The sequence below is a fragment of the Oryctolagus cuniculus genome, chromosome 5, assembly GCF_964237555.1.
Source record: "Oryctolagus cuniculus chromosome 5, mOryCun1.1, whole genome shotgun sequence".
Taxonomy (NCBI): Eukaryota; Metazoa; Chordata; class Mammalia; order Lagomorpha; family Leporidae; genus Oryctolagus; species Oryctolagus cuniculus.
In genome coordinates, this window is record NC_091436.1 from 157,005,295 (window position 1) to 157,027,780 (window position 22,486).

At 49.1% G+C, this 22,486-nt stretch overlaps 3 protein-coding genes across 13 annotated transcripts in view; 1 reads left to right on the forward strand and 2 right to left on the reverse strand.

The window, feature by feature from the left end:
• Nucleotides 1-15,530, forward strand: part of RANBP9 (RAN binding protein 9) — a 94,392-nt gene extending 78,862 nt beyond the window's left edge. Inside the window, exons 11-14 of the mRNA XM_051855085.2 lie at nt 2,871-2,992; nt 4,898-5,049; nt 11,973-12,084; nt 14,538-15,530. Of these exons, the coding sequence (XP_051711045.2) occupies nt 2,871-2,992; nt 4,898-5,049; nt 11,973-12,084; nt 14,538-14,668 (517 nt within the window). The 3' untranslated portion in view covers nt 14,669-15,530. The remainder of the gene's footprint in view (nt 1-2,870; nt 2,993-4,897; nt 5,050-11,972; nt 12,085-14,537) is intronic.
• On the reverse strand, nt 12,166-20,487 carry NOL7 (nucleolar protein 7). 2 transcript variants are annotated; one of them, XM_051855093.2, is made up of 9 exons: nt 20,153-20,475; nt 19,911-19,971; nt 19,506-19,564; nt 18,387-18,418; nt 17,417-17,501; nt 16,967-17,088; nt 16,811-16,888; nt 16,120-16,225; nt 12,166-12,666 (listed from the first exon to the last, which is right to left on the reverse strand). In XM_051855093.2, the coding sequence occupies exons 1-8, from the start codon at nt 20,413-20,415 to the stop codon at nt 16,149-16,151; spliced, it is 777 nt and encodes a 258-aa protein (XP_051711053.1). In that variant the 5' UTR covers nt 20,416-20,475; the 3' UTR covers nt 12,166-12,666; nt 16,120-16,148. The 2 variants fall into 2 exon arrangements, with proteins under 2 accessions (XP_051711053.1, XP_069930492.1); XM_070074391.1 differs by lacking the exons at nt 17,417-17,501; nt 18,387-18,418 and having other exon boundaries at nt 20,153-20,487.
• Nucleotides 20,488-21,601: 1,114 nt separating this feature from the next.
• SIRT5 (sirtuin 5) overlaps nt 21,602-22,486 on the reverse strand; it is a 36,635-nt gene continuing 35,750 nt past the window's right edge. For all 10 annotated transcript variants that reach the window (XM_070074385.1, XM_051855089.2, XM_051855090.2 and 7 more), the window contains one exon: nt 21,602-22,074. In XM_070074385.1, coding sequence (XP_069930486.1) covers nt 21,999-22,074 — 76 coding nt within the window. In that variant the 3' untranslated portion in view covers nt 21,602-21,998. The remainder of the gene's footprint in view (nt 22,075-22,486) is intronic.

Consider the following 22,486-nt stretch of genomic DNA (forward strand, 5'->3'; position numbering starts at 1 on the left):
AGCTTGCGTGATGGCACGTGACTGGGCTGTCGAGCAGCCTTTAGCATGAGGAGAGTGAGGACCTGCTGCCTGCCAGGAGCTTGGAGAGCAGATCCGTCTCAGTGTGCTCTGGGCCCTGACAGACTCGGGCTTAGGACTCATGAAGCCTGGAAGTCCGTGACGTGTCGTCATTTAAATTGAACCCTCCTGTGCAAGAGAAGGTCTCCATTCGGCTGGCGCAGTCAGCCAGCCTCTGAGTCAGTTTGACCCTGTAAGATGAACCAGTGGTCACACAGCATTCTCGGGGAGTGTTTCAGTGTGCCGTTTTCTCACTGAAGTATAAATAACCTAACTTTTAGTGTGGAATTGTTTTTAAGATTTCTTTATTTATTTGAAATACAGAGTTGCAGAGAGAAAAGGAGTAAAAGAGAAAGAGATCTTCCACCTGCTGTTTCACACCTGAAATGGTGGCAACTGCCAAGGCTAGGCCAGGTCGAAGCCAGGAGCCTGGAACTCATCTGGGTCTCCCATGTGGCTGGCAGGGTCCCAAACACGTGGGCCATCTTCTGCTGCCGTCCCAGGTGCATTAGCAGAGAGCTGGATCGGAAGAGCAGCAGCCGGGACTTGCGCGGCATATGGCATGCTGTGCCCCAGCCCTGACCCCTCAGTGTGGAATTTTAGTGGAAGGATGATTCTACAGAAAGGAGTCTGTGCAAAAACAATCCAGATTTGAAAATTTAGAGACTATTCAAGATTTCTGGGTTATCAATCACACATGACAAAAATTTACAAAAGGAATGGGTTCCACTGGAGTGCCACAGGAGGAGCCTGGGACAGCGTGAAAAGAGACTCATTTTTACTGGGGAGGTCAGTGTTACCTTTCACAGTAGAGCTGACATTGGGAAATGTGACATTAAAATCTGTAGTAAAAAACTAGGAGTGTGAACATTAGAAGTTAGTCTCTGTACTTTATAGTTGGCACTTTACCATTGATAGTGGATTCTACCCTTGTTTGATGTGAGGAATGCCCTCAATTTGTGAATTCTCTCTTGCTGCTATGGCAGAAAGTTGCTCCATAAATCTGTGATTACCAGGCCTAACAGGAGTTGATGACATAGCAGCCTCCCTGTGCCAGGACAGAAGGGGAAGGAGTCAGCTTTGGAACTGGGAAATGGTGACAGTTGTTTCGTAGCTGGTAGTGGCTTTCATTGCCGTGTCGTGTATTGTGAAGCAGGCGAAGGTGGGATTAACTGCTGAAACCATTTTACAGATGTGGAGCTGAATACCAGAAAACAAATGGCATTTTTTAAAGTTGAGTCATTAGTAGGTCATTGAGTTGCAGAGCTGGGATTTCTTCCCAGGATTTCTGACTTGCAAACCTGTGCATTTTCCCTTGTACTTCCACCATCTGAAATGCTCTTCTCACCTCCATCGTCACCTCTGTTTAAACTGCAAAACTCCAGTTCAGGTGTCACCTCTTCCAGAACATTCTCCTCGACTTTACACCCTCCAAACGTGGTATCACTCCTTGCGATTGACTCTGAACGCAGTCCTGATCAGATTATGCTGCGATAAAATGTGGCTTTCTGTAGCTGTTTGTGCCAGAGGGCAGGGGGTTTCACAAATTCCTCACCTGACCTAGAGCTCTGAGATGTGTGTTGAATGAGTGAATATCTCACAAATATAAAACAGAATTGTCCGATAAAAAGGGTTGGGAGCTTACTACCTTATTAAAACCACTGAAAGCCATGATGATAAGGATTTATCATTAAATTAAGCATTCTTTTTAAAGTTTTTCTTATGAATTGTCAACGTTTGTCGAGATATTTAATGAGCTCTTCTGACTAGGTCTGGTGTGGAGCACCAGGGCCCTCGCCGCCTCCTGCCCAGATCTCTACATCTGTTTATCTTAAAGATTTTACCAACAGGAGCACATGCATGCACGCAGCCCATATGCACACCCTTATCCCAAGATGTCAACTAGTGGTTATATCTGTATCACTTTTTTAAAAAACAAATTTATATTCTTTGTAACAAGAAAGCTTGTTTTATTTAAACAATTCTGAAATTTTCATAATTGTTTACGTCTGGGTTGTGTGCTCATTGCCTAGTTCATTGGAGGAAATGAGAAAGATTAGGTGTTTATTGTTCCTTAAAAGAGTGTGTGGATGGTTTGGAAGGACTCACATGGAAAAGAGGTCCAGACAGAGCAGGTGGCAGACTGATCCTCCTCCTCAGTGCGCAGTGAGTGAAGAGTGGAGGTGACGCGAGGCGACCCGCGCTGAGCATCACCTCCAGGGCCCTATGAGGGGCAGGTGTTGCGTGCTGAGGTGGGGGAGAGGCTGAGGCCGCGGCAGTGCTGAAGCGTGTGTACTGGGAGAGAAGGTATGCTTGGAAGTAGTGAGCACAAGTGCCAGCGTGGGAAGACTTTAAGAAAAAAAAAGGTCCAGACACAGGTTGAAATGAAGGCAGGGAGGAGGTGAGGTGGGCTTCAGGAGTGAGATCTGTTTGTGTTTAGGAGTGAGATTTGACACTTAGGTGTTGGGGGAGGGCGAGGCTGGCCCAACAGGCTCTGGGGCGGCAGTCCTGATAGTTAGCAGGGATAGGCCTGTTGTGCCAGAGTGTTCCCTCTCCTGTTGGTGTCAAGTCAAAAACCACCACACAGTTAGCGCGTGTCTTCCTCCTTAGCTCCAGGAGGTGCAGGCTTGGTAAGCGTCGGCTGTGGATCTGGCTTTGAGTACACTTGAGATGTAACTACATACCTTTTTTGCAGATTGCTATTGCCTTGTGAAGTTAGTTTATACGTAGGTTAAGTAGTTGAGAAGTAATTTGTCTTACACCAAGCTGCAAGTATGATCTTTCTAAAACTAGGTTTGTTTTTTCATTTTCAGTAATGATGTAGACATGGAAACAGATCACTACTCCAATGGAGTTGGAGAGACTTCATCCAATGGTTTCCTAAATGGTAGCTCTAAACATGACCACGAAATGGAAGATTGTGACACCGAAATGGGTCTGCAGTGATATTTCTTACATTTTTAATAAAAATGATGGCTACAAGGTTATGTTTTTACTTGTACTGATGAGCATAAACCAAATTTAGTGATGTGTGTGCAGTAGTGTTGACAGTAATACATATTACTGGAACTCTCTCAGCTAGAGAGAGTAGTTATTTTTGAATTTCTTCTGAAGTCAAGTGCCAGTTTTCTTTGTTGAATTGGCTGTTCAGGCTTAATTTTAGGGTTATGCTTAATGAAGCTGTACTAATCACTGTTGAGCCTTAAGGGTTTTAAGGTCAGAGATAAATTTGTTACACTTACTTCAATATAGTCAGTAAGGCCAAGTGGGTCAAATGATTTTGCAAATTCAAAATTACTAAACTTTTTGTTAAATTCTAGTTAAATTGTTAAACAGTTCCTAACTCGTTCACTGCAAACATGAGTGACTGCCCAGTACTGTGTGTGGTATATTAGGTGCTGACGTATGACCTCCCCCAGCAGAGAAAAAATACACAGGACTCAGAGATAGACTAGCATGCAAACTTGTATTTTGTAGACAAATTATGTAGTAAACTGCGCCTTAAAGTCTTTCAGCAAACTTCCAGAAAATAATGAAAATTTATTGAAACCTACAAATTGCTTGTTGGAATTCCATGAAAATATGAATTTCTTGGCATTTTGAAATTAAAAGGTGTTTATTTACCAAAATTATTTGAAAAGCAGCCTCACCTCATTTTTCAGTGAGAGATCAGCAACTTCGGCTTCTTCAGGGCAGTTTAAGCGGAGTCATCGAGAGCAGGAGCTCTAGAGCAGATGACCTGCAGTGGTGTCTGCAACTCCACTTACTAGCTCTGTGACCTTGGACAGATCACTTAACCTGATCTGTGCCTCAGCATCTTCATCTGTAAAATGGGTATAATAACTGCCTCTTAGGTCACTGTGCAGGGTGAATCCGTGTGTTAACCTGTGGAAAGCAAACAAGCACAGTGTCAGCCGCCGTCATCTTCACAGCAGGGAGTTGTGTTACTCTGGATTTCCACTCACACTGCTGAGCAGTGACGTGATAGTTGTCACTCAAGATGTATAGCACAATTCTTTTCTAAAACCAGGATAGTTATTTTGATTATTATAATGTGTTATAATAATCTGTGTTTCTATTGGAATCATTTAGCCTCTCTTAGCTTCCAGGAACACTTTACTCCACCTCTGTTATATGTCAGTTAAAACAGCCTGAGAGGCAGTTACTACCTTCTCTCTTTTTCTTTGTTAATTTTGCTTAGTGTGGTTTTATTTTTTAATTTTTATTTTAAGATTTACTTATTTACTTGAGAGGCAGAGTTATAGAGAGAGGGAGAGACAGAGAGGTTTTCTATCCTCTGGTCCACTTCCCCAAATGGCCATAATGGCTGGAGCTGAGCCGATCTGAAGCCAGGAGCTTCCTCCAGATCTCCCACGTGGGTGCAGGGGCCCAAGCACCTGGGCCATCCTCCGCTGCTTTCCTAGACCACGAGCAGGGAGCTGGATCAGAAGAGGAGCAGCCGGGATTCGAGCTGGCAGCATACAGATGGATGCCTAGCCTACCATGGCACAGCGCCGGCCCCTCTTCATGTGGTTTTAGAGACTGGCCCCTGCCTCTTGGTGACACTCGTGAGACACTGGGTCCATCCTGACACTGCACGGGTAGCCCTGCCTCTGGGCTGCGCGCAGCACCCTGGATCCCAGACTCCCGAGCTCTGGATCCAGTGTGATGATTAGCTGCAGAGTTCCCTGCTCGGTTGAGCACGAGTCTGTGTGTGTAGGTGACATGTTGGGGAGTGCTTACTGACTGGGAGGTCTAAAATGGATCAGAAATGTGTGTTCATTTCTTACGTGTGTTCCATTCCATAAAGTAGTGAAGCACTTCTTTGTTTGGTTTGCAGAAGTTGACTCAAACCAGTTAAGACGCCAGTTATGTGGCGGAAGTCAGGCTGCCATTGAAAGAATGATCCACTTTGGAAGAGAGCTGCAAGCCATGAGTGAACAGCTGAGGAGGGAGTGTGGCAAGAACACAGCGAACAAGAAGATGTTGAAGGTGAGTGTTTCCCCGGCAAGAGCGGAAGGCGTCAGAGGAACAGGAGCACGCTCGTGTGAGGACGTCGGGATGTGCTAGCAGCTCTTGCTGTGGTCTTGGGCCGGCCGCTCCCTGTCCCCTGTGAGAGGGCCGGCTTGAGGGGTCGAAGCTGTGCTCCACTGGAAGGAGCATTTGACCCAACCAAAAAAAAACTAAATCCTGTTCCGTTACTTATCAGTGTTGTGGACCCTTTAATTCTTAGTTTTATTTTCTCAGCTGTAAACTGGTATAGTTAGTAGAACTCTGAGTGTACTGGTAAAGCTACACATTTGAGGTATTTGTATAATTTTAGTAAAAATGGTTAGTGCGTCTTCCGTGGCCGAGGCGGGGAGAGGTAGTCAGTCACCACATTCAGTGCTTCCTCTGCCGTGGAGCGCACGCTGAGATGGCATGCCTGGTGTCTGTGTATGTGGGGATTAGAATAGGCGAAAAGACACGCTGCCGTCTTCTGGCTGGATGGGCGTGATCAGGTCAGGTGAGATGTGAACAGTTCCCACGATTTGAGTGTTGTTCGGGCATCAGGAGTTTCCTCCTAACGTAAGTCAGCATGCAGGTAGCTGTAGAGAAGTTATAACCCTTTAAAAGTCGATTTGTTACAAAAGAAGCAAAAACTAGGAGTGGGTGACAGGTGTTGTGATCCTGAGGCACAGGGAATGGGAGGAAAGGGCACGCACGGCACCTGAGCCGAGGTCAGGAGAGCGGGGAGCGCCCGCCGGTGCCCTCGGCCTAAGGGGGGGGGGGGCTGCCCCCCCGCGTCTGCTCTCGGCTGGGGGGGGGGGTGTAATCACCACGTTCAGTTTAGCACAACAGCTGCTGTTTCTAATGGTGAAGCTGAGCTATCAAAGAAAGGCTGAGCTGTGCGTTCTGTGCCAAATGAAAAAGAATTAATGAAATAGTTTGTCGTTTAAAAGGGCAAATCAGATATTCATGTATCAGGAAATTTCCTTAAGGTCAAACTGTTGTTTTTTTTAAAGATCTGTTTATTTGAAAGGCAGAATTAGAAACAAGAGGGTCCTATAGGGTGATGTAGCGGCTAAGGCCGCCGCCTGCAGTGCTGACATCCCATTTGGGTGTTGGTTTGTGTCCCAGCTGCTCCACTTCTGATCCAGCTCTCTGCTGTGGCCTGGGAAAGCAGCGGAAGATGGCCCAAGTGCTTGGGCCCCTGCACCCCCATGGGAGAGCTGGAAGAGGCTCCTGGCCTTGGATCGGCACATCTTCGGCCATTGCAGCCAATTTGAGGGTGAACCAGCGGATGGAAGACCTCCCCCTTCCCCTCTTCTCCCCCTCTCGCCTCTCTGTGACTCTCCCTTTCAAATAAATAAATGTATCTTAAAAAAAGAACAACGAAACGAGAAATCTTCCATCTGCTGGGTCACTCCCCAAATACCCACAACAGCCAGCGCTGTGGAGGCCAAAGCCAGGAACCTCAGCTGAGTCTCCCACATTGATGGCAGGGACTCAAGCACTTGGGCCCTCTTCCACTGCTCTCCCAGGAGCATTAGCAGGCAGCTGGGACTAGAACTGGTTCCAGTATGGGACGCTGGCATTGCAGGCCGTGGCTTAACCTACTGTGCCACAGTGCTGGCCCTAGACTGTACTTAACAGTCTCCCCCGTGTAGATCTTTCTCTGAAGTATGTATCTCCAGTGTACAGCATCAGATAGAATACGCTTATCAAATTCATTTGTAAAGTATTACTAGTTTTTCCAAATTAAAGATTTTGATCACTGTGTAACTCTGTAGAACTTTTCTCTAGTATCAGGAAGAAAAAACTTAACACTTGGGTTCTTTATTATTTTAGGAGACTAGAATGATCCCTTTGGGAAACTCAGTACTTCTTTGTTATGTTCTGAGCATACTTTAGGGCAGTGATTCTCAAATATTTTGGTGTCTGAAACCTCTAAAAATTGATTCCCAAAGAGTTTTTGTTAAATGGTTTACATTTATTGATACCGCATTAGAAATTAAAACTTGTGATGGGTATTTGCCCTAGTGGTTAAGACACCTGTGTCTCGTGTTGAAGAGTGAATTTGGCCTGCGGCACCGGCACCCCGGGTTCTAGTCCAGGTTGGAGCGCCGGATTCTGTCCCGGTTGCCCCTCTTCCTGTCCAGCTCTCTGCTGTGGCCTGGGAAGGCAGTGGAGGATGGCCCAAGTGCTTGGGCCCTGCACCCGCATGGGAGACCAGGCGGAGCACCTGGCTCCTGGCTTCAGATCTTCATTGGAGATGAACCAACGGAAAAGGAAGACCTTTCTCTCTCTCTCTCTCACTGTTCACTCTGCCTGTCAAAAAAAAAAAAAAAGAATTTGAATCCTGGCTGTGCTCCCAGCCCCAGCTTCCTGCAGATGTGTACTGTGGGAGGCAGCAGCGGGTGTACTGAAGGAGCTGAGTCCTTGTACCCATGTGGGAGACCTGGATGGAGTTCGTGGCTGGGCTTTGGCCTGGCCCAACCCTGGCCATTGTGGGCATTTGAGGAGTGAACCAGCAGATCGGAGTTCTGTCTGCCACTCAAATAAGTGAATAAACAAAAATTAAGAAAAAGTTAAAATTCTAAAATCTTTAATTCATCCCAAACTAAATCCATTAAACCACCAATATGTAATGATCTTCCCCCAAAATAAAAGAGCAGCAGCATTGTTTCATATTTTTGCACATCTTTTTAAAAAGATTTACTTGTTTGAAAGGCAGAGTTAGGAGAGGGAGAGATTGAGAGAGAGAGACGGATCTTTCATCCACTGGTGGTTCATTCCCCAAATGGCTACAGCAGCCAAGGCTGGGCCAGGCTGAAAACAGGAGCTTGGAACTTCATCTGGGTTCCCTTGTGGGTGGGAAGAGTCCAAGTCTCTCTGCTACTTTGCCAGGCGCATTCCCAAGGAGCTGGATTGGAAGTGGAGCAGCCATGACTGGAACCAGCACCCATCTGGGATGCCAGTGGTGGCTTAACCTGCTGGGCCATGCTACCAGCCCCTGCTTGGCTCCATAGACGATCAGCTGGACTCTGGTTCCTACTTCTGCGTTCAGTTGTGAGATCACATAGCCTCTGGGAAAGCCCACTGTGTAGTTATGAGGGAATGAAAGTGAGGAAGAAGGGAAAGCTTAGTAGTATTATAAAAATAGTGTTGACCTCACAGACCCCAGGAAGGATCCTGCACTACCCAGGGGCCCCTGGCCCTACTTTGAGGAATTGTTTTAGAGGATATTGGGGAATATGAATGTTTCAACCATCGATTTTGGTTTTCTTGTTAAAATTTTATGCTGAGCAAGGTGAAGAAATCTGTGACTTAAGTAGTACCTTTGAACATTGAAGATCTAACTCTGTCAGCTTATTCTTTGATTCTCATTCGTATATAACTCAGAAAATGATGTTACAGGGCCAGTTCTCAAAGGTACTCCTTGATTAAACACCAAAGTATGTGAACGTATGATGTTGTAATTTAAGAATGCAGATGGCTTCGAGTGTGCATCTCTGACAGCTAGGCACCTGCAGCCATGCTCAGAGGCTTTCTTGATATTCTGAGCTGCCTGCCTTCTCCAACGCCTGATGCAGAGAGGGAGAAGAAAAGAAAGTGACGCACAGCACAAGGGGGCGATCGGAGGGCAGCAGAGATGATGTTTTTGCTGTAGGTGAAGATTAGAAATTACTATTTATTTTTCTGGGCAGGTCATGTGATTTTTTTTAATCTTGAATGTTTTGGGATTTGCATAATCTTCTGACTCATGCATTCATGTATGACTCCCATGACAGGGATGTTCTGAGAAACGTGTTGTTAGGCAGTTTCATCCTTGTGCAGACGTCCTAGATGTGCTTGTGCAGGCAGATGGGAGACAGCCGGCTACAAACCTGGGCCCTGCCGTGCATCCTGCTGCTCCTGGGGCCCTGCCCAGCAGTCACGCAAGAGACAGGTGCATCTGTGTCGGGCGCTGCTGCCGAGAGAATGTTACAGTCAAGGTGGTTGTTTTTCATAGACACGGGGGTGCGCTCTAAAAAGTCTGCTGTAGCAGGTTTGTGTCAAGTAGAAGTTTCCACACCTCATGGTAGGAGCCACCCTTCTGTGCGTCTGCACCGGCTCCACGCGGACGGGAACAATGCACTGTGCTCTGGGAGGAGTTTTCAGTTCCATCTTGGCCTTCAGGACGGACTTTGTAGCTGGGGTGGTGTGGTTAAGGAGAAGACGGCATTCACTGAGTTGTTTCACCAGAAGTTAGGCTTGCCTTTGCGCCCCTTGGTGCAGAGCAGCCCTGGGGAGCAGAGGGCCGGGGGCTGCCGCAGGTCGCAGCCAGCTGTGCTGACTTCGTGTTCGCCCTTCTAGTGTGTCGCCAGCCTTCCTTTCCTGCTGTCTCCACTTCTCTTGCCTTCCTGACTCGGCTTGTTCAGCGGCGAGTTAGTGAGCTTAGGCAGGTGGGCCCGGCCTGCCAGGAGCTGCTCGCCCAGCGAGTGAGGCAGCAGGGCCAGAGCGCCAGCCTGCCTGGAAACTGTTCCAGGTTTTAAGCCAAGCATGAGCAGAGTTTGAGAATCTACCTAAAAGATGGCATGTTTCCTTCAAATTATTTAATATTTTTCTTTTTAAACAAATAACTCATAATGCAGCAGTATCAGACATTTTCATTTTGTGCCTTCACCCCCATGCACATATATTTTATGCACAGTGACACTATCTTTTTTTGAAAGATTTGTTTATTTGAAAAGGCAGAATAGAGGCAGAGAGAGAAAGAGAGCTCAGTCCTCCCTCCGCTGGTTCACTCCTCACATAGCTGCAGCATCCTGGGCTGGGCAGATCCAAAGCCGGGAGCTTCATCCAGGTCTCCCACGTGGCTGGGAGGGGCCCAGAAACATAGGCCACCCTCTGCCTCTTTTCCCAGGGCGTTGGCAGGGAGCCGGGCTGGAAGTGACGACAGCCAGGACCCAAACCTGTGCCCACACGGGATGCCAGCACTGCAGGTAACAGCTTTACCCACTATGCCACAACACCAGCTCCTGTATTGCTCATATTTATAGGCATAAAAATGTTTATAAACAACACAAAATACAGACAGATGCGACAGACACCCTTCCCAGCTCAGAAAGCAGGCATGCAAATGCTGTAGAAACCAGAAACCTGGCTGGCACCGCGGCTCACTTGGCTAATCCTCCGCCTGCGGCACCGGCACCCTGGGTTCTAGTTCCTGTCAGGGTGCCGGTTCTGTCCCAGTTACTCCTCTTCCAGTCCAGCTCTCTGCTGTGGCCCAGGAAGGCAGTGGATGATGGCCCAAGTGCTTGGGCCCTGCACCTGCATGGGAGACCAGGAGGAAGACCTGGCTCCTGGCTTTGGATCGGCGCAGCGCGCCGGCCGTAGTGGCCATTTGGGGGTGAACCAATGGAAGGAAGACCTTTCTCTCTGTCTCTCTCTCTCACTGTCTAACTCTGCCTGTCCAAAAAAATAATAAAAATTAAAAAAAGCCAGAAACCTGTGACTTCAAAAATGTAACACTTTACAAATGCTTACTGCAATGCCCAGAGAACACCATCTCCTACATTCTTCAGGTACGTGCTGGCGCTACTGCAGATTCAGGTGCTGATGTTTGGCATAAGACATAGTTTATTGAATGACATCACTTGGGTAGATTCTCAAACTCTGAAAATCTGGAACAGCTTCCAGACAGGCTGGCGCTCTGGCCCTGCCTCTGTCTCACTCGCTGGGACTAGAATAAGCCATCATTGCTCATGCTGTCTGGTCCTCGTGTGACTGACGTGTGACAGCTTTGTATTCTCCCTCATGCAAAGGACTAAACTGGCAGACTGTTCCTCACGAAGGGCCGCACCTACCTAGCGGTGGGAGCTGGATCTGAAGCCACCCTGGCACGGGCCTCCCACAGTAGGAAAGCAATGGGGTCGGGGTTTGTTACTTTGAAGGTGTTTGTTTTGTTTTGTTTTGATTCATTTATTGGAACAGGAGAATGTCAGAGAGGGGGCAGTGGAGAGAATGATCTCTCCCCAGATGGCCAAGGTAGCAGGAGTAGCTGGGCCAGGTACGAGGAGCTCCATCTTGTTCTCTCGTGGCACCATCCTCCATGCCTCCTCTGGAGGCCTGAGCATAACAGCCAGGCATTAACTGGCACTGCGACATGGGATGCTGGCTTTGCAAGCAGCTGCCTAACTCACTGAACCACGGTGCTGGCCCAGTTACTTTAAGGTTTTTAAGAGAAGTGTCAGGGGTGGGCATGCTGGCCCCACAGGCTGAGCCCCTGCCTGGCATGCCCTCTGCCCCACACTGGAGTGCCAGTCTGAATGCTGGCTGCTATGCTTCCGATCCAGCTTCCTGCTCATGCATCTTGGAGACAGATGATGGCTCGGCACTTGGGCCTCTGCCACCCACATGGCGCAGATGGAATTCTGGGTTCCTGGCTTCAGCCTGGCCCAGCTCTGGCTTTTATGGGGATTTGGGGAGTGACCCAGTGGATGGAAGATCTGTCAATACTGTGTTGAGTGTTCAGCTTTATTTCTTACATACTGAGCTTGAGAGGATGACATTCATGACATGTGTGCAGCTCCCCCATCTATTTTTTAAAAAGGTACAGCCAGACCCTGTCCTTTAATGTCAGATTCTGTGGGTGGAAAGAAGTTGTACGGTGAAGTGTCTGAATGTCCGGACTGCCCGTCTGCCTTCACCAGTACACCGTCTTTCTATCAGTGTTTGAAGGGGGGAGGCTGGTTAGGGGAAAGGCTGCTAACAAGGAAAGTGCAAACCAGTTAGGCTGTGCTGTGTAACCCTGCCATTCAGAACAGAAAGCACCCCGTCACTGGCCTCTACCTTAGAGCTGCGGGATCTTGCTCGTCTCCACTTGGAGCCCTGTGAGCACAGCAGCTGAACTGTTTGAACTGAAAGACAAATTGTTACATTTCCACCAGGATGCCTTCAGTTTACTAGCGTATTCCGACCCCTGGAACAGCCCAGTTGGAAACCAGCTTGACCCAATTCAGAGAGAACCTGTGTGCTCAGCTCTTAACAGTGCAATATTAGGTAAGTAAAGCCAAACAGCACAGCCTGTTGGATTCTGTGAGTATTCTGTGCTGGCATTTCTATTGATGAACTCACAAGGGAAATGTTTTATGTATTTTAATACAGAAGTACTTTCACACATAAAAACTGTTCTCCTTTATCTCAACTCCAGATTACATGATCTAAATGTAATAGAAACAGTAGGTTGAGGTGCATCTTCCGGTGTTTGGAAAGTAGTTTTTGTGTGCATGTTTTTACATGTTTGTAGTAGCCATGAATGTCTGTCTCTTCTCATTCACAATGATAGACTTTGGTGGTCCTCGTGTTTGAATTCAAAGTTTTACTCTACCAAAGACTTAGCCCCTCCGCCCCCTTATTGAAAGGTGTATTCCTGCTGCTCATTTCTAGGCTAGGAATCAGGGCAGCATTTTCCTAAATCTTCCATTGGCTAGACCATGGCTGTCCTCCAGTCCAGGAGAGAAGCACGTGGGCTTGCAGGGAGACGGCCTCTTGTTTTTCTGGGTTATCAGGGCCTCCAAGTTGTCAGTTGTAGAAGGTTGTGAGAACTGGATTAGGGTCAGTGGGAGGACAGGGTTAACTTGCCTGAAAAGCAAAATAGGACTTTAAGGTGCTGTACAACCATTCTGTATAGCTGAACACATTTCGTTCAGTGGATTGATCAGAACTGGGCTTCTCGATTGGCAGCTGTAGAACGAATTTGAGGTTATTAATGAAAACACAGTTCAGGTGTTTGGTCCACAAAGAGTGAGGTGAGAAACAAGCAGGGTGAACTTGAAGAGGTCAGGAAATGGAGGTTTCGATGGAACAGGCAAAATGTGAAAGAAATGAGAGCCGGCAAGAGCTTGAACATCTGAGAAGTCTGGGTGCGACCCTGTGGAGGCCGGGAGTCCTCGCTGGTGCTCCCTGCTACCTCATTCCCACCTTTCTCAAGGTGTTTTAAGAGTAGCCCTAGCCGGAGCCACATGTCTCACAGCTCCTACCACGCCTAGGGTACAGATGAGGGGGGCTTCGAGGTGTCTGAGTACCTGGTCAGCACCAACCTCTGGAGTCAAATTAAGTGTGTGTCTAGGGGAACCACAGTAAACGGCAGGTCCTCGCCCTACAAGGATGGGTGAGGAAGAGAACTGTCCCTGGTGCACAGCCCACGGTGAGCGCAGAGTGGGAAACGCCATCCGCTCTTCCTGTGAGCGCAGGATACTTCGGAGTTCTGCGACTGCATAGACTACACAGAAATCCACGTTTCAGTTTCTGGGCAGTTCTCTTCTGTTAGGTAAGAGGGATTCCCCCCCCCCCCCCAATCTGATTCTGGGATCTAACACCCAAGAAAAATGAGATTCCAGTTAGGAAGTTGATGCTGTGCTATTTGGCCTTGTGAGGTTGTGAGCTTTTAGTCAAGTGTTTCAAACTATTTTAGGAAAATGAGAGCAGTGTCCCAAAGTGACTTAGACAGACAGGGAGGTTGTAATGCGGGCCAGGAATGTAAAGAAGCCTTATTATTTGTTAGGGAATAGTAATGTCTTTTGTGTTACAGTTTGCTTAAACTTAGAATTTGTATATAAGCAAAAAACCATCAAAGAAAATGTATTAGATATGCAGGGAAAATCATGGTTTATTGTAATTGTCACTGAAACTATACTATGGGTAATCCTGATGTAGCTGTTAGGTAGTAGTCAGATGTGGAAAGAATTTCTGAACAAAAGTAAGCAGCTCTCAGGATAGTTTATTTCTTTGGGCTCTTGGGGGGGAACTGGATATGTGAGGGTGCTTTGACAAATTCATGGAAAATGGAAATCAAAGGCTTATTTAGCTACATAGTTTTTGAAATCCATGCATGGTGTGTTCATAATATACATTTTTTCCCATGAATTTTCTGAAGACCCCCCCTTATATATTCTGAAGTACTATGCTCTATTGTGGATGTTTGGCTATAAATACTGTGTAATTTATACAACGTATAACTCCTATAAAATTGACAAGATTATTAAAGATTGTTGTGGATAAGTATGCATGTGTATAAATATATGCTGTATTACGTAGGTTCATGTATGTGTAGTAAATGCATTAACTGCACATAATTCCTATTCCTCTGGCCAAATGGTAATAGTAGTAAGAGTGCACCTTTGTGCAGGGCTGTGCGCTTCCCTCAGACACAGGCCTCCTCCCTCGCAGTGCTGTGTCTGCCCTTTAATCCTCTCAGCCTTCACCAGGCTGTGTACCTGTCTGCACGCCTCCTTCCCGTAAGTTTCAATTCTTGGATGTGTTTGAGTCTTTTCTTCTAGAAATTCTCCTACAGCCATACTTGTGAGCTCTGAACCGAGGATGAAGCTAAACCAGCCACACTGTGTTTTGCCCTTTTTCAGTTACGCCTACTAACAGTATTTTCCTGATGGGGAGATGTTTTTTAAAAAATGTTTCACTAATTGCTATTTCCATTCTTAACTCTATTTCCTCAGAAACTCACAATCTGCCAAAGCAACCTCCGCTTGCCCTAGCAATGGGACAGGCCACACAGTGTCTGGGACTGATGGCTCGGTCAGGGATCGGATCCTGTGCATTTGCCACGGTGGAAGACTACCTGCATTAGCTATGCATTTCAAGAGCTCACACCTATATTGTGGCATTTAGTCAACACGGAAGTAGACCAGCTCTGCTGATTTGAAATTTAGATTTTTTTAATTATGTACTGGGGACAGGTTTTTGTCGCTTTACATTGCTTCCTAGTTTACAGCATGATGCAAATGATTTTCTAACTTAGTGTTAGGAGAAATTTATTTTCCATCTTTAACCTCTTAGTTGTCTAAGAGTTAAATATTACTGAATTTCAGACGTTCAAATTGATCATCACAAATCCTATAAAACAATTACCTAAAACAAACCAAAAAAGTCCTGCCTTTTTTGTGGGGGGGAGAGGGGGGAGGAAACGGAACAAGTCGTGTTTGTGTTAGCATGTGGGTGACGTAAACTTCAAACTGGGAGATGTTCCGACCCCCGCTCCTACATAAGCATTCAATCAGTGTAACTTGCAAAATGCATAAACATCGACAGTTTGAATTCATAGTGTTGATGGAAGAAATCATTTTTAATGTGTACTGTAAAACTTGAAATACTCAGGAGCTGAGTGATCTGTTTGTTGCTACTTACAATCCCGACCTGTTAGTCCCAGTAGTTTTGTTTTAACATGGTCTTTTCAACTTTGTTTCCTGTTTAACTACAGATGATTTCTGTTGTAGACTCACAAGTTTAACTGTTGTATTATAACAGTATTACATGTCAACAGTGTGGTTATGACCTTTATTTATATAAAAACCAAATATTTAGTCAATTTACCGTGTCTTAATTTAATCTTTGTACACCTTCCATTTTTAAGTGCTTAAAATGAGTACTATATTGCAATAAAAATGTAGTGATATAATTAACCAGCCATTAAAAATTTACTTCTACAGATACTAGAGTGTCAATTGAGTTTATATTAGGTACTTACCCTTAAGACTACTATAAAATTAGAATAAAAACCATTCACTATAAATGGTAAAACTAAGTGGGAAATGGCATTTCCTATTACCTGATATTATGTGTGACACAAAAAAACAGGCAATAACTTCTCGTTTTCATAATTGTAATTGGTATATCATCTTGCCAGAACTTAAAAGGTGTTCAACAGATTAACCTGATCCCTTGGTGAGGAAGACCAGATGTTTATCTCCACTTCAATCTGCACTTTCCACAGTTTTACAGAGCAGAATTCTGTGGAACAGAAGCTCGGCAGGCACCCAAGTATTTCTGAGAACTGCCTGCTCTCTGTCCCTGCCACGCCCCCACACGGTGGGGGAAAAGGAGGCAATGTTGCGGTATGGGTATTGCTTGTATTCAGTTAAATGGATAGAAATAGAAAGAAATGTGATCGCTTTAAAAGACAAGGCAGCCCTGTAGTCTAGCAGGATAAAATGTGGTCAAGTATTTCCCTTACAAATAGATTTATGAATGATTATCTTTCAGAAGGTAATTCCTTAATTAACTTTTAAATTCTGTACATACGAAGCGCAGATTCTTCATTTGGCTTCAATTTACTTCTTAGGAGTTTTCATCTTTCTGATCATCCATCGTCTTTTATATCTCTTGGCATTCTGTTTTTTCTGGGTTCCTAGAATAGAATTTTTATGCAGTGATAATATTAAGTAGCTATAGAAAAAATTCCCAAGAAACAATTCAAAAGATTCCCCCCCGATTATCTGGTTTCTAAACACAGTAAAACTAGGGCTATCAGATTGTATATTAGATGTACATGCATGATATCCTACACAGATCCATCTTTTTAGAACCAATTTTTTAGATGTTAACATAGGGGCAGGCATTCTGGCACAGCAGGTAAAGCTATTGCCTGCAACACCCCATACAGGCGATGGTTCGAGGCCCAGCTGTTCCACTTCCGATCCAGCTCCCAGCTAATGTGCCTGGGAAAGCAGCATTTGACTTGGAACCCTGCCGCCTAATAAGGGAGACCTGGATGGAGTCCAGGGGTCCTGGCTCCAGCCTTGCCCAGCTCTGGCTGTTGCAGCTACCTGGGGAGTGAATCAGCAGATGGAATATTCTCTAACTTTCAAGTAAGTACATAAATGTTTAAGAAAGATGTTAACATAGAAACTATCACAAGGGAAAAAAGTCATGAACTATTTCCTTCAAAAGAATACTACCCGACCTGTGAGAGTCAGAAGGAAGCGGTGCTTACCCCACGCACTGTTCAAAAACTGGGCGGCAGCCTTCTTCACTGGTAAGCGCTTGTTGTCGAGAGACAGGAACTTGTTTACTAGGAAAGGAAATTGCTCGTTACTGCTCTGTCTTGTGTGCAGTAGAAGCAAGAAAAACAGACCACAAAGGAAATTACCACTAGTTCTGTTGGTTCCTGGGCCATATAAAGATTCGTGTATGAAGGCCCTGGCCGCTTGCTGCCTCGAATCTCTCAGTTCTTGGTCTTTGAGCCTCAGGGCCACGTAGCTTTTATTCTGGCTGGTAATCAGTAACAACAGGTTAAAAGAGATGAGGATGGACACATGCGTACTTTCAAAATCAAGTACTGTCAGTTGTCTCGTTTGTAGTAATGTAAAACAATTCTAATTTTGTATCCAGATAAAATAATAAACGCCACCAAACTTGTAAATTATTTTGCAGAATAGACTAACATTCACATTTTAGTAGAGGAAGAACATGTGTATTTCTAAATAAATGTCAGAGCTGAGTTTCATACACCGAAGCTGAAGCAGCTACCACTTTCCACAGAAGCCAGCAGTCTGACTCTGCGAAGGTCCCTCGCATCCCGTGTGAAGCAAGGACTTACTGCCCGACAGACTGCACTTTCTGCACTTTGACTTTCTTGGAGTCGCTTCCTTTTTCGCATTCTTCTTTTTTCTTTTGCAAATTAACTAAAAAATTAAGTTGCATTTTCTCGTTAGCATTTATGTGCTAGTTCCAGGACTGCTTCCTGGACTTCACCTTCACTACCTGCCAGGCGCCACTGTGCACTGTTTTCTACATTAGGCACAGAGGGGACAGGCTGCAGCTGACTTAACCAGGACCAGTAACATGCAACTGAAAACACCAGGGGTCTTTCAAATTCCATGGAAAATGCCTGCTATGAAAACAACTAGGCATTGATTTCAAATTTTTTTTGTATCAAATAGACATTTTCTCAAGAACTTTTTGAAGTACTTGCAGAAACATTTGACATTTACGTACGAAATTATTTAAATTAGAATAGTTTAGGAACAGGCATTTGGGATAGCGCTGGGTGCCGGCATCCCACATCAGACTGACTGGGAAGACCAGCAGGCAATAGCTCAAGGAGCTGATTTCCTGCCACCCGCACAAGAGACCTGGACTGAGTTCCCAGCTGCTGACCAGCCTGCTCCGGCCCCTGCTGTCGTGGGCATCTGAGAAGTGAACCTACAGGTGGGAAGTTTGTTTCCATCTTTCCCAGAAAAATTTAAATTAGAGGCCAGCGCTGTTGCTGTGGCATAGGTTAAGCTACTGCTGACATCCCATATGGGTGCTGGATTGAGTCCCAAAAACTCCACTTCCAATCCAGCTCTCTGCGAATGTGCCTGGGAAGGCAGCAGCAGCAGCAGACCCAAATTCTCGGTTCCCTGTACCCACACAGGAGACCTGGAAGAAGCTCCTGGCCCCTGGCTTCAGCCTCCACCAAACTGGCCATTGTGGCCATTTGGGGAAAGAACCAGCATATGGAAGATAAATCTCTCATTCTCTGTTCCTTTCAAATAAATTTTAAGAAAATTTAGAATAGCTCATACCTTCTTTCAGCTTTCCTGGCGATTTCTTTATGCTAAGGAAAAAAGAAAAACACTGGAATTGGCACAGATGGCTGAATGTGCCACACAGTTTCCTGTGGCTTAAAGCTAGGCCCCACGCCCTGCGTTACCACCATCTTCAGTTCTGGAGAGCAAGAGTCACTCTCCAATGACCGCACCACTCCCATTTAAGTATGACTAGGCTGGGGGCATCCTCTTGAAATTGAAATCAAAGCATATTCTCAGGCTTCCAAAGAATAAAAAGATTTAAGAATGCGTTATATAGTATTCAGAACAGGAAGTTAAAGGAAGTGGACCTGGAGTAGTCTGGGCACTAGCGACAAGGCCAGCAGCCTCAAGGAGTCTGTAGTTTGATGGAGAGGCAAGCGCACACACTGCCAAAATCCAACCAGAGACTGCGGGAGCACCCAGAGGCAGAGGGGCTTCAGGAAGGGAGACAATACTTGAGCTTGGTGTTTAAGGATGAAAACTGCACAAGGAGACTTGCTTGTATGTTTTAGGCATCTACTGAGTGACTGGAAAATGTGAGTACCACTGGCCTAGGTTAAAGGAAGGACTGAACTTCTGAATTTAAAGCACTAAGGAAGGGCTGGCACCACAGGTTAATCCCCTGCCTGCAGTGCCAGCATCCCGTGTGGGTGCCCATTCGAGTCCCAGTTGCTCCTCTTCCGATCCAGCTCTCTGCTGTGGCCTGGGACAGCAGTAGAAGATGGTCCAAGTCCTTGGGCCCCTGCACCCACCTGGGAGACTCGGAAGAAGCTCCTGGCTTCAGATCGGCTCAAGTCTGGTCATTGGGGCCATTTGGGGAGTGAACCAGTGGATGGGAGACCTTTCTCTGTTTCTCCCTCTCATTGTCTGTAACTCTACCTCTCAAATAAATAAAATCTTAAAAAAAAAAAAAAAGCCACATGTACTTAGAAAGGCTAAATTGGGTAGGATCTGATTCCTTGTTCGACAAGGAAGAGGGGTTCAGGTTTTGGCTTCAACAGCAGGTGGCGGAGCAGGGAGACGCGGTGAGTCTGAGGGTGCCCTGCCCGCGGGTGCCCTGCACACTGCCCGGCTCCGGGAGAGCCCAGTGTCTGGGCTGCGACCCCTCCTCACCTGGTCTGCGGAGCGGCGGCCAGCTGTTGGAGGACGGCATCCGGAAGGAGCTTTCTCTTCTTTGGGGGTCAACATTCCAAAGCAGGTGAGGACGGTTACAAGCGGACTTGCTGCTGCCCCGCACGCGGGCAACTGGGCGGCTTAGGCCGGACACTGCCGCCCATCGCCACACCGGGTGTGCCCAAGCCCCTGTGGAGGCGCCCACCGCTCCCTGTCGGGGGCTCCCGGCACCCGCTGCGAGGGCCGGCCTCCCCCCGCCCCGCCCCTCCGACACCCCGCCGGCCTCCCCCTGCGCCCCTCCACCCCTCCGACACCCCGCCAGCCTCCCCCTGCGCCCCTCAGACACCCCGCCGGCCGCGCCCCACCCCCCGCCCCTCCGACACCCCGCCGGCCTCCCCCTCCGACCTTCTGCTCGACGAAGAGCTCCTCGCGCCGCCGCCTCTTCTCCTTCAGCAGCACCTTGTCCCTGGGACAGCGGGAGGGAAGTCAGCGCGGGACGAGCGTGACGGGCGGGACGGGGGCTCCCACCTGCGCGCGCTCCCGCCCCCGCCACTCCCCCTCTCCCCCCGCCCGGCCGCGGGCTCCCACCTGCGCGCGCTCCCGCCCCCGCCACTCCCCCTCTCCCCCGCCCGGCCGCGGGCTCCCACCTGCGCGCGCTCTCCCGCACCCGCCGCTCCTCCTCTCTCGCCTCCGCCTGGGCGCTGGCGAACGTCAGCTCCTCCGGGGCCTCGTCGTCCGACTCCTCGTCGGCTTCCTCGTCCTCCAGCGGCTCGGCGGCCGCGCCGCTGCTGGGCTGCCCGAGCAGCAGGCCGTGCTCCGCCTCCTCCTCCTCCGAGGCCGGCTGGCCCTCGTCCACCATGGCCTCGGCCGACGCCGGCGTGCGGGACGGACGAGGCCGGAGCTGCACCATGGCGCACGCGAACGCTGAGCCGCCTGACCTCCGACCCGGAAGCAGTCGCAAGCAGAGCGCGACGTGGAGGAGCAGGCCGCGCGGGCCTCCGTCGCCCTCTGCAGGTCCGGAGGTGCCACGACGGGCGGGCGCGCAGGAGGGGCGTGGCCTAAGCGCGGGGGGCGCGTTCTCCTCTGCTCCGGCCTCCCCGGGCCCTGTGGGCCTCGCGGGGACGTCGGCCGCCCGCCTCCTCCACGGCCTGCGGAGACTGTGGGCTGGCGCGGGTCCCCGGCGCGGTGCGAGGGCCCGGAGCCGGCTCCCTGGGGGTTCGTGCGCCGCCCGGCCTCGGCTACCTCCAGCGCGCCTGCGTCGCCGCCGCAGGCGGACTCTGTTCCTGGTGAGCTCCGTGCACCTGCCGCCGCCCGCCGCGCGGCCCCTGCCCTGCCCGGCACCCTGGGCGCGGCTCCCCTCCCCGGGGCTCGCTTCGCGCTGGCCGCCGCCCCGGCCCCGCTCTGCCCGTGCCCGGTGCGCGGATTTCCCCGGGTCGCGAGCGTTCCGGGAGTCCGGGAGCGCGCGGCCCAGCGCCTGCGAACCAGTTCACTCCCGGCGTCGTCTCCAGTAGAGGCCGCTAAGCTGAGTGATTCCATCTCACCGATCGTCTGCACGTCCATTCCTTCGTTTCTCCTAGTTCAGAAGCGACCCCTCGATTCCCAGCGACAACGACAGATAGGACGAAACAGCGACAGGAAGCTGCGGGCGCTAAGGTTCCAGCCTGACGGGCCCCGGGGGAGGGACCGGGGCAGCAGGGGCCCCTGGCCGCCCGGGCGCCCTCTGAGCGCCCCTCCCCCAGGCAGAGGCCCCTGCGCGTGTATCCAAGTGCAGCACCGAACGTGGTGGCGCTGCCTGTCCCCGTGACACCGCAGGCTGCTCCGCGCGGGCTCCGGTGAGCAGGTGCACAGCACTCGGGGCCGGGCAGCAGGCATCCCGGGGCGGTGGGAACCAGAAGCACCTCCCCGGAACTGCCTCTGGGGAGCCTGGCAGAAGCCGGCGGCCGGCCCTCGGGTCCGTGTCCCTGATCCCGAGTGTCCCTTGTGTTGCTGTTGCCTCGCTTCCAGGAGGGCTGCTGCTCTGCGATACGGCAGCCAAACGAGGCAACCGCGGAGAGGGAGGAGCCCCCAGCAGAAGCATCACGCAGCACGACACCGGCTGCAGTGCCCGGCTTTATTTTTCATCCAAGCTTATGTGAAAATTAGAACCAATGTTCGGATTTTACCTTGTCATCTTTGCCCAGAGAGCAAAAACGCAATCAGGATAATTACATTTTAGATCACCTAATCACAGATTCTGTTTTGCCTCCCCCACAGCCAGCCAAACACAACAATGCGCGTGCTTAAGTTCCACCCGAGTAACATGCATCAGCTTCGAAGCGCTCGGATTTTGTTCTCCCTAACAGGTTTGCTGCTGCTAACTTCTAACAGATTGGAATCAGAGGGCATGTTCAGATCTCCAGCAGTAGGCTCACCACCCGTCCGCAAGTCCACCTCTCCCGGGTCTGCGGCCTGGTTCTCGTCTGTACTGTGATTTCGTCTTTCTTCCCAGGACACCTACGAGCCAGCTTCTGTTTCGTGACGGGCAAGGGCTTCGGGGAGGGTCGTCCCGCAGGGTCCTTGGAAGTGAAACCTGAAACGGAAGGGCCAGGTGGAGCAGTGATGAGCGACCTCGGCAGGACGGCCGGGCTTCTCAGCTCACACAGTTCTCACGGCCACGGTCGCGCCCAGATCCCTGCGGCCACGCACTTTAAATTTCTCATGGTCTCTTGGCCAGCTGCTTTGAGTCTGTTCAGAGTTGCAGCTTTTAAACATCACGAAAAGCTCTGCCCTCTGACAGCTGCCTGGTCCTTGGTTTGGGGACACGGCCACCGTTCCAGGCTCCATGCAGGGCAGTCTCCCTCGGAGCGTGGAGCCCATTCCCTGCACTGACTGACAGGACCACTCACCTACCTGTGGTGACTGGAGGCGGGGCCTGGATGGGAACGCCTGTCTCCTAACAGGATGGTACACAGACTATACTGGAAAAGTTTGTCTCCCGCACC

Coding starts and splice junctions, on each gene's coding strand:
- NOL7 (XM_051855093.2), bottom strand. CDS start 20,415: ATGGTGCAGCTCCGGCCTCGTCCGTCCCGCACGCCGGCGTCGGCCGAG. Junction 19,565..19,910: donor AGCTCTTCGTCGAGCAGAAG/GTCGGAGGGGGA, acceptor TGACCCCCAAAG/AAGAGAAAGCTCCTTCCGGA. Junction 18,419..19,505: donor GCCGCCGCTCCGCAGACCAG/GTGAGGAGGGGT, acceptor TTTTTTCCTTAG/CATAAAGAAATCGCCAGGAA.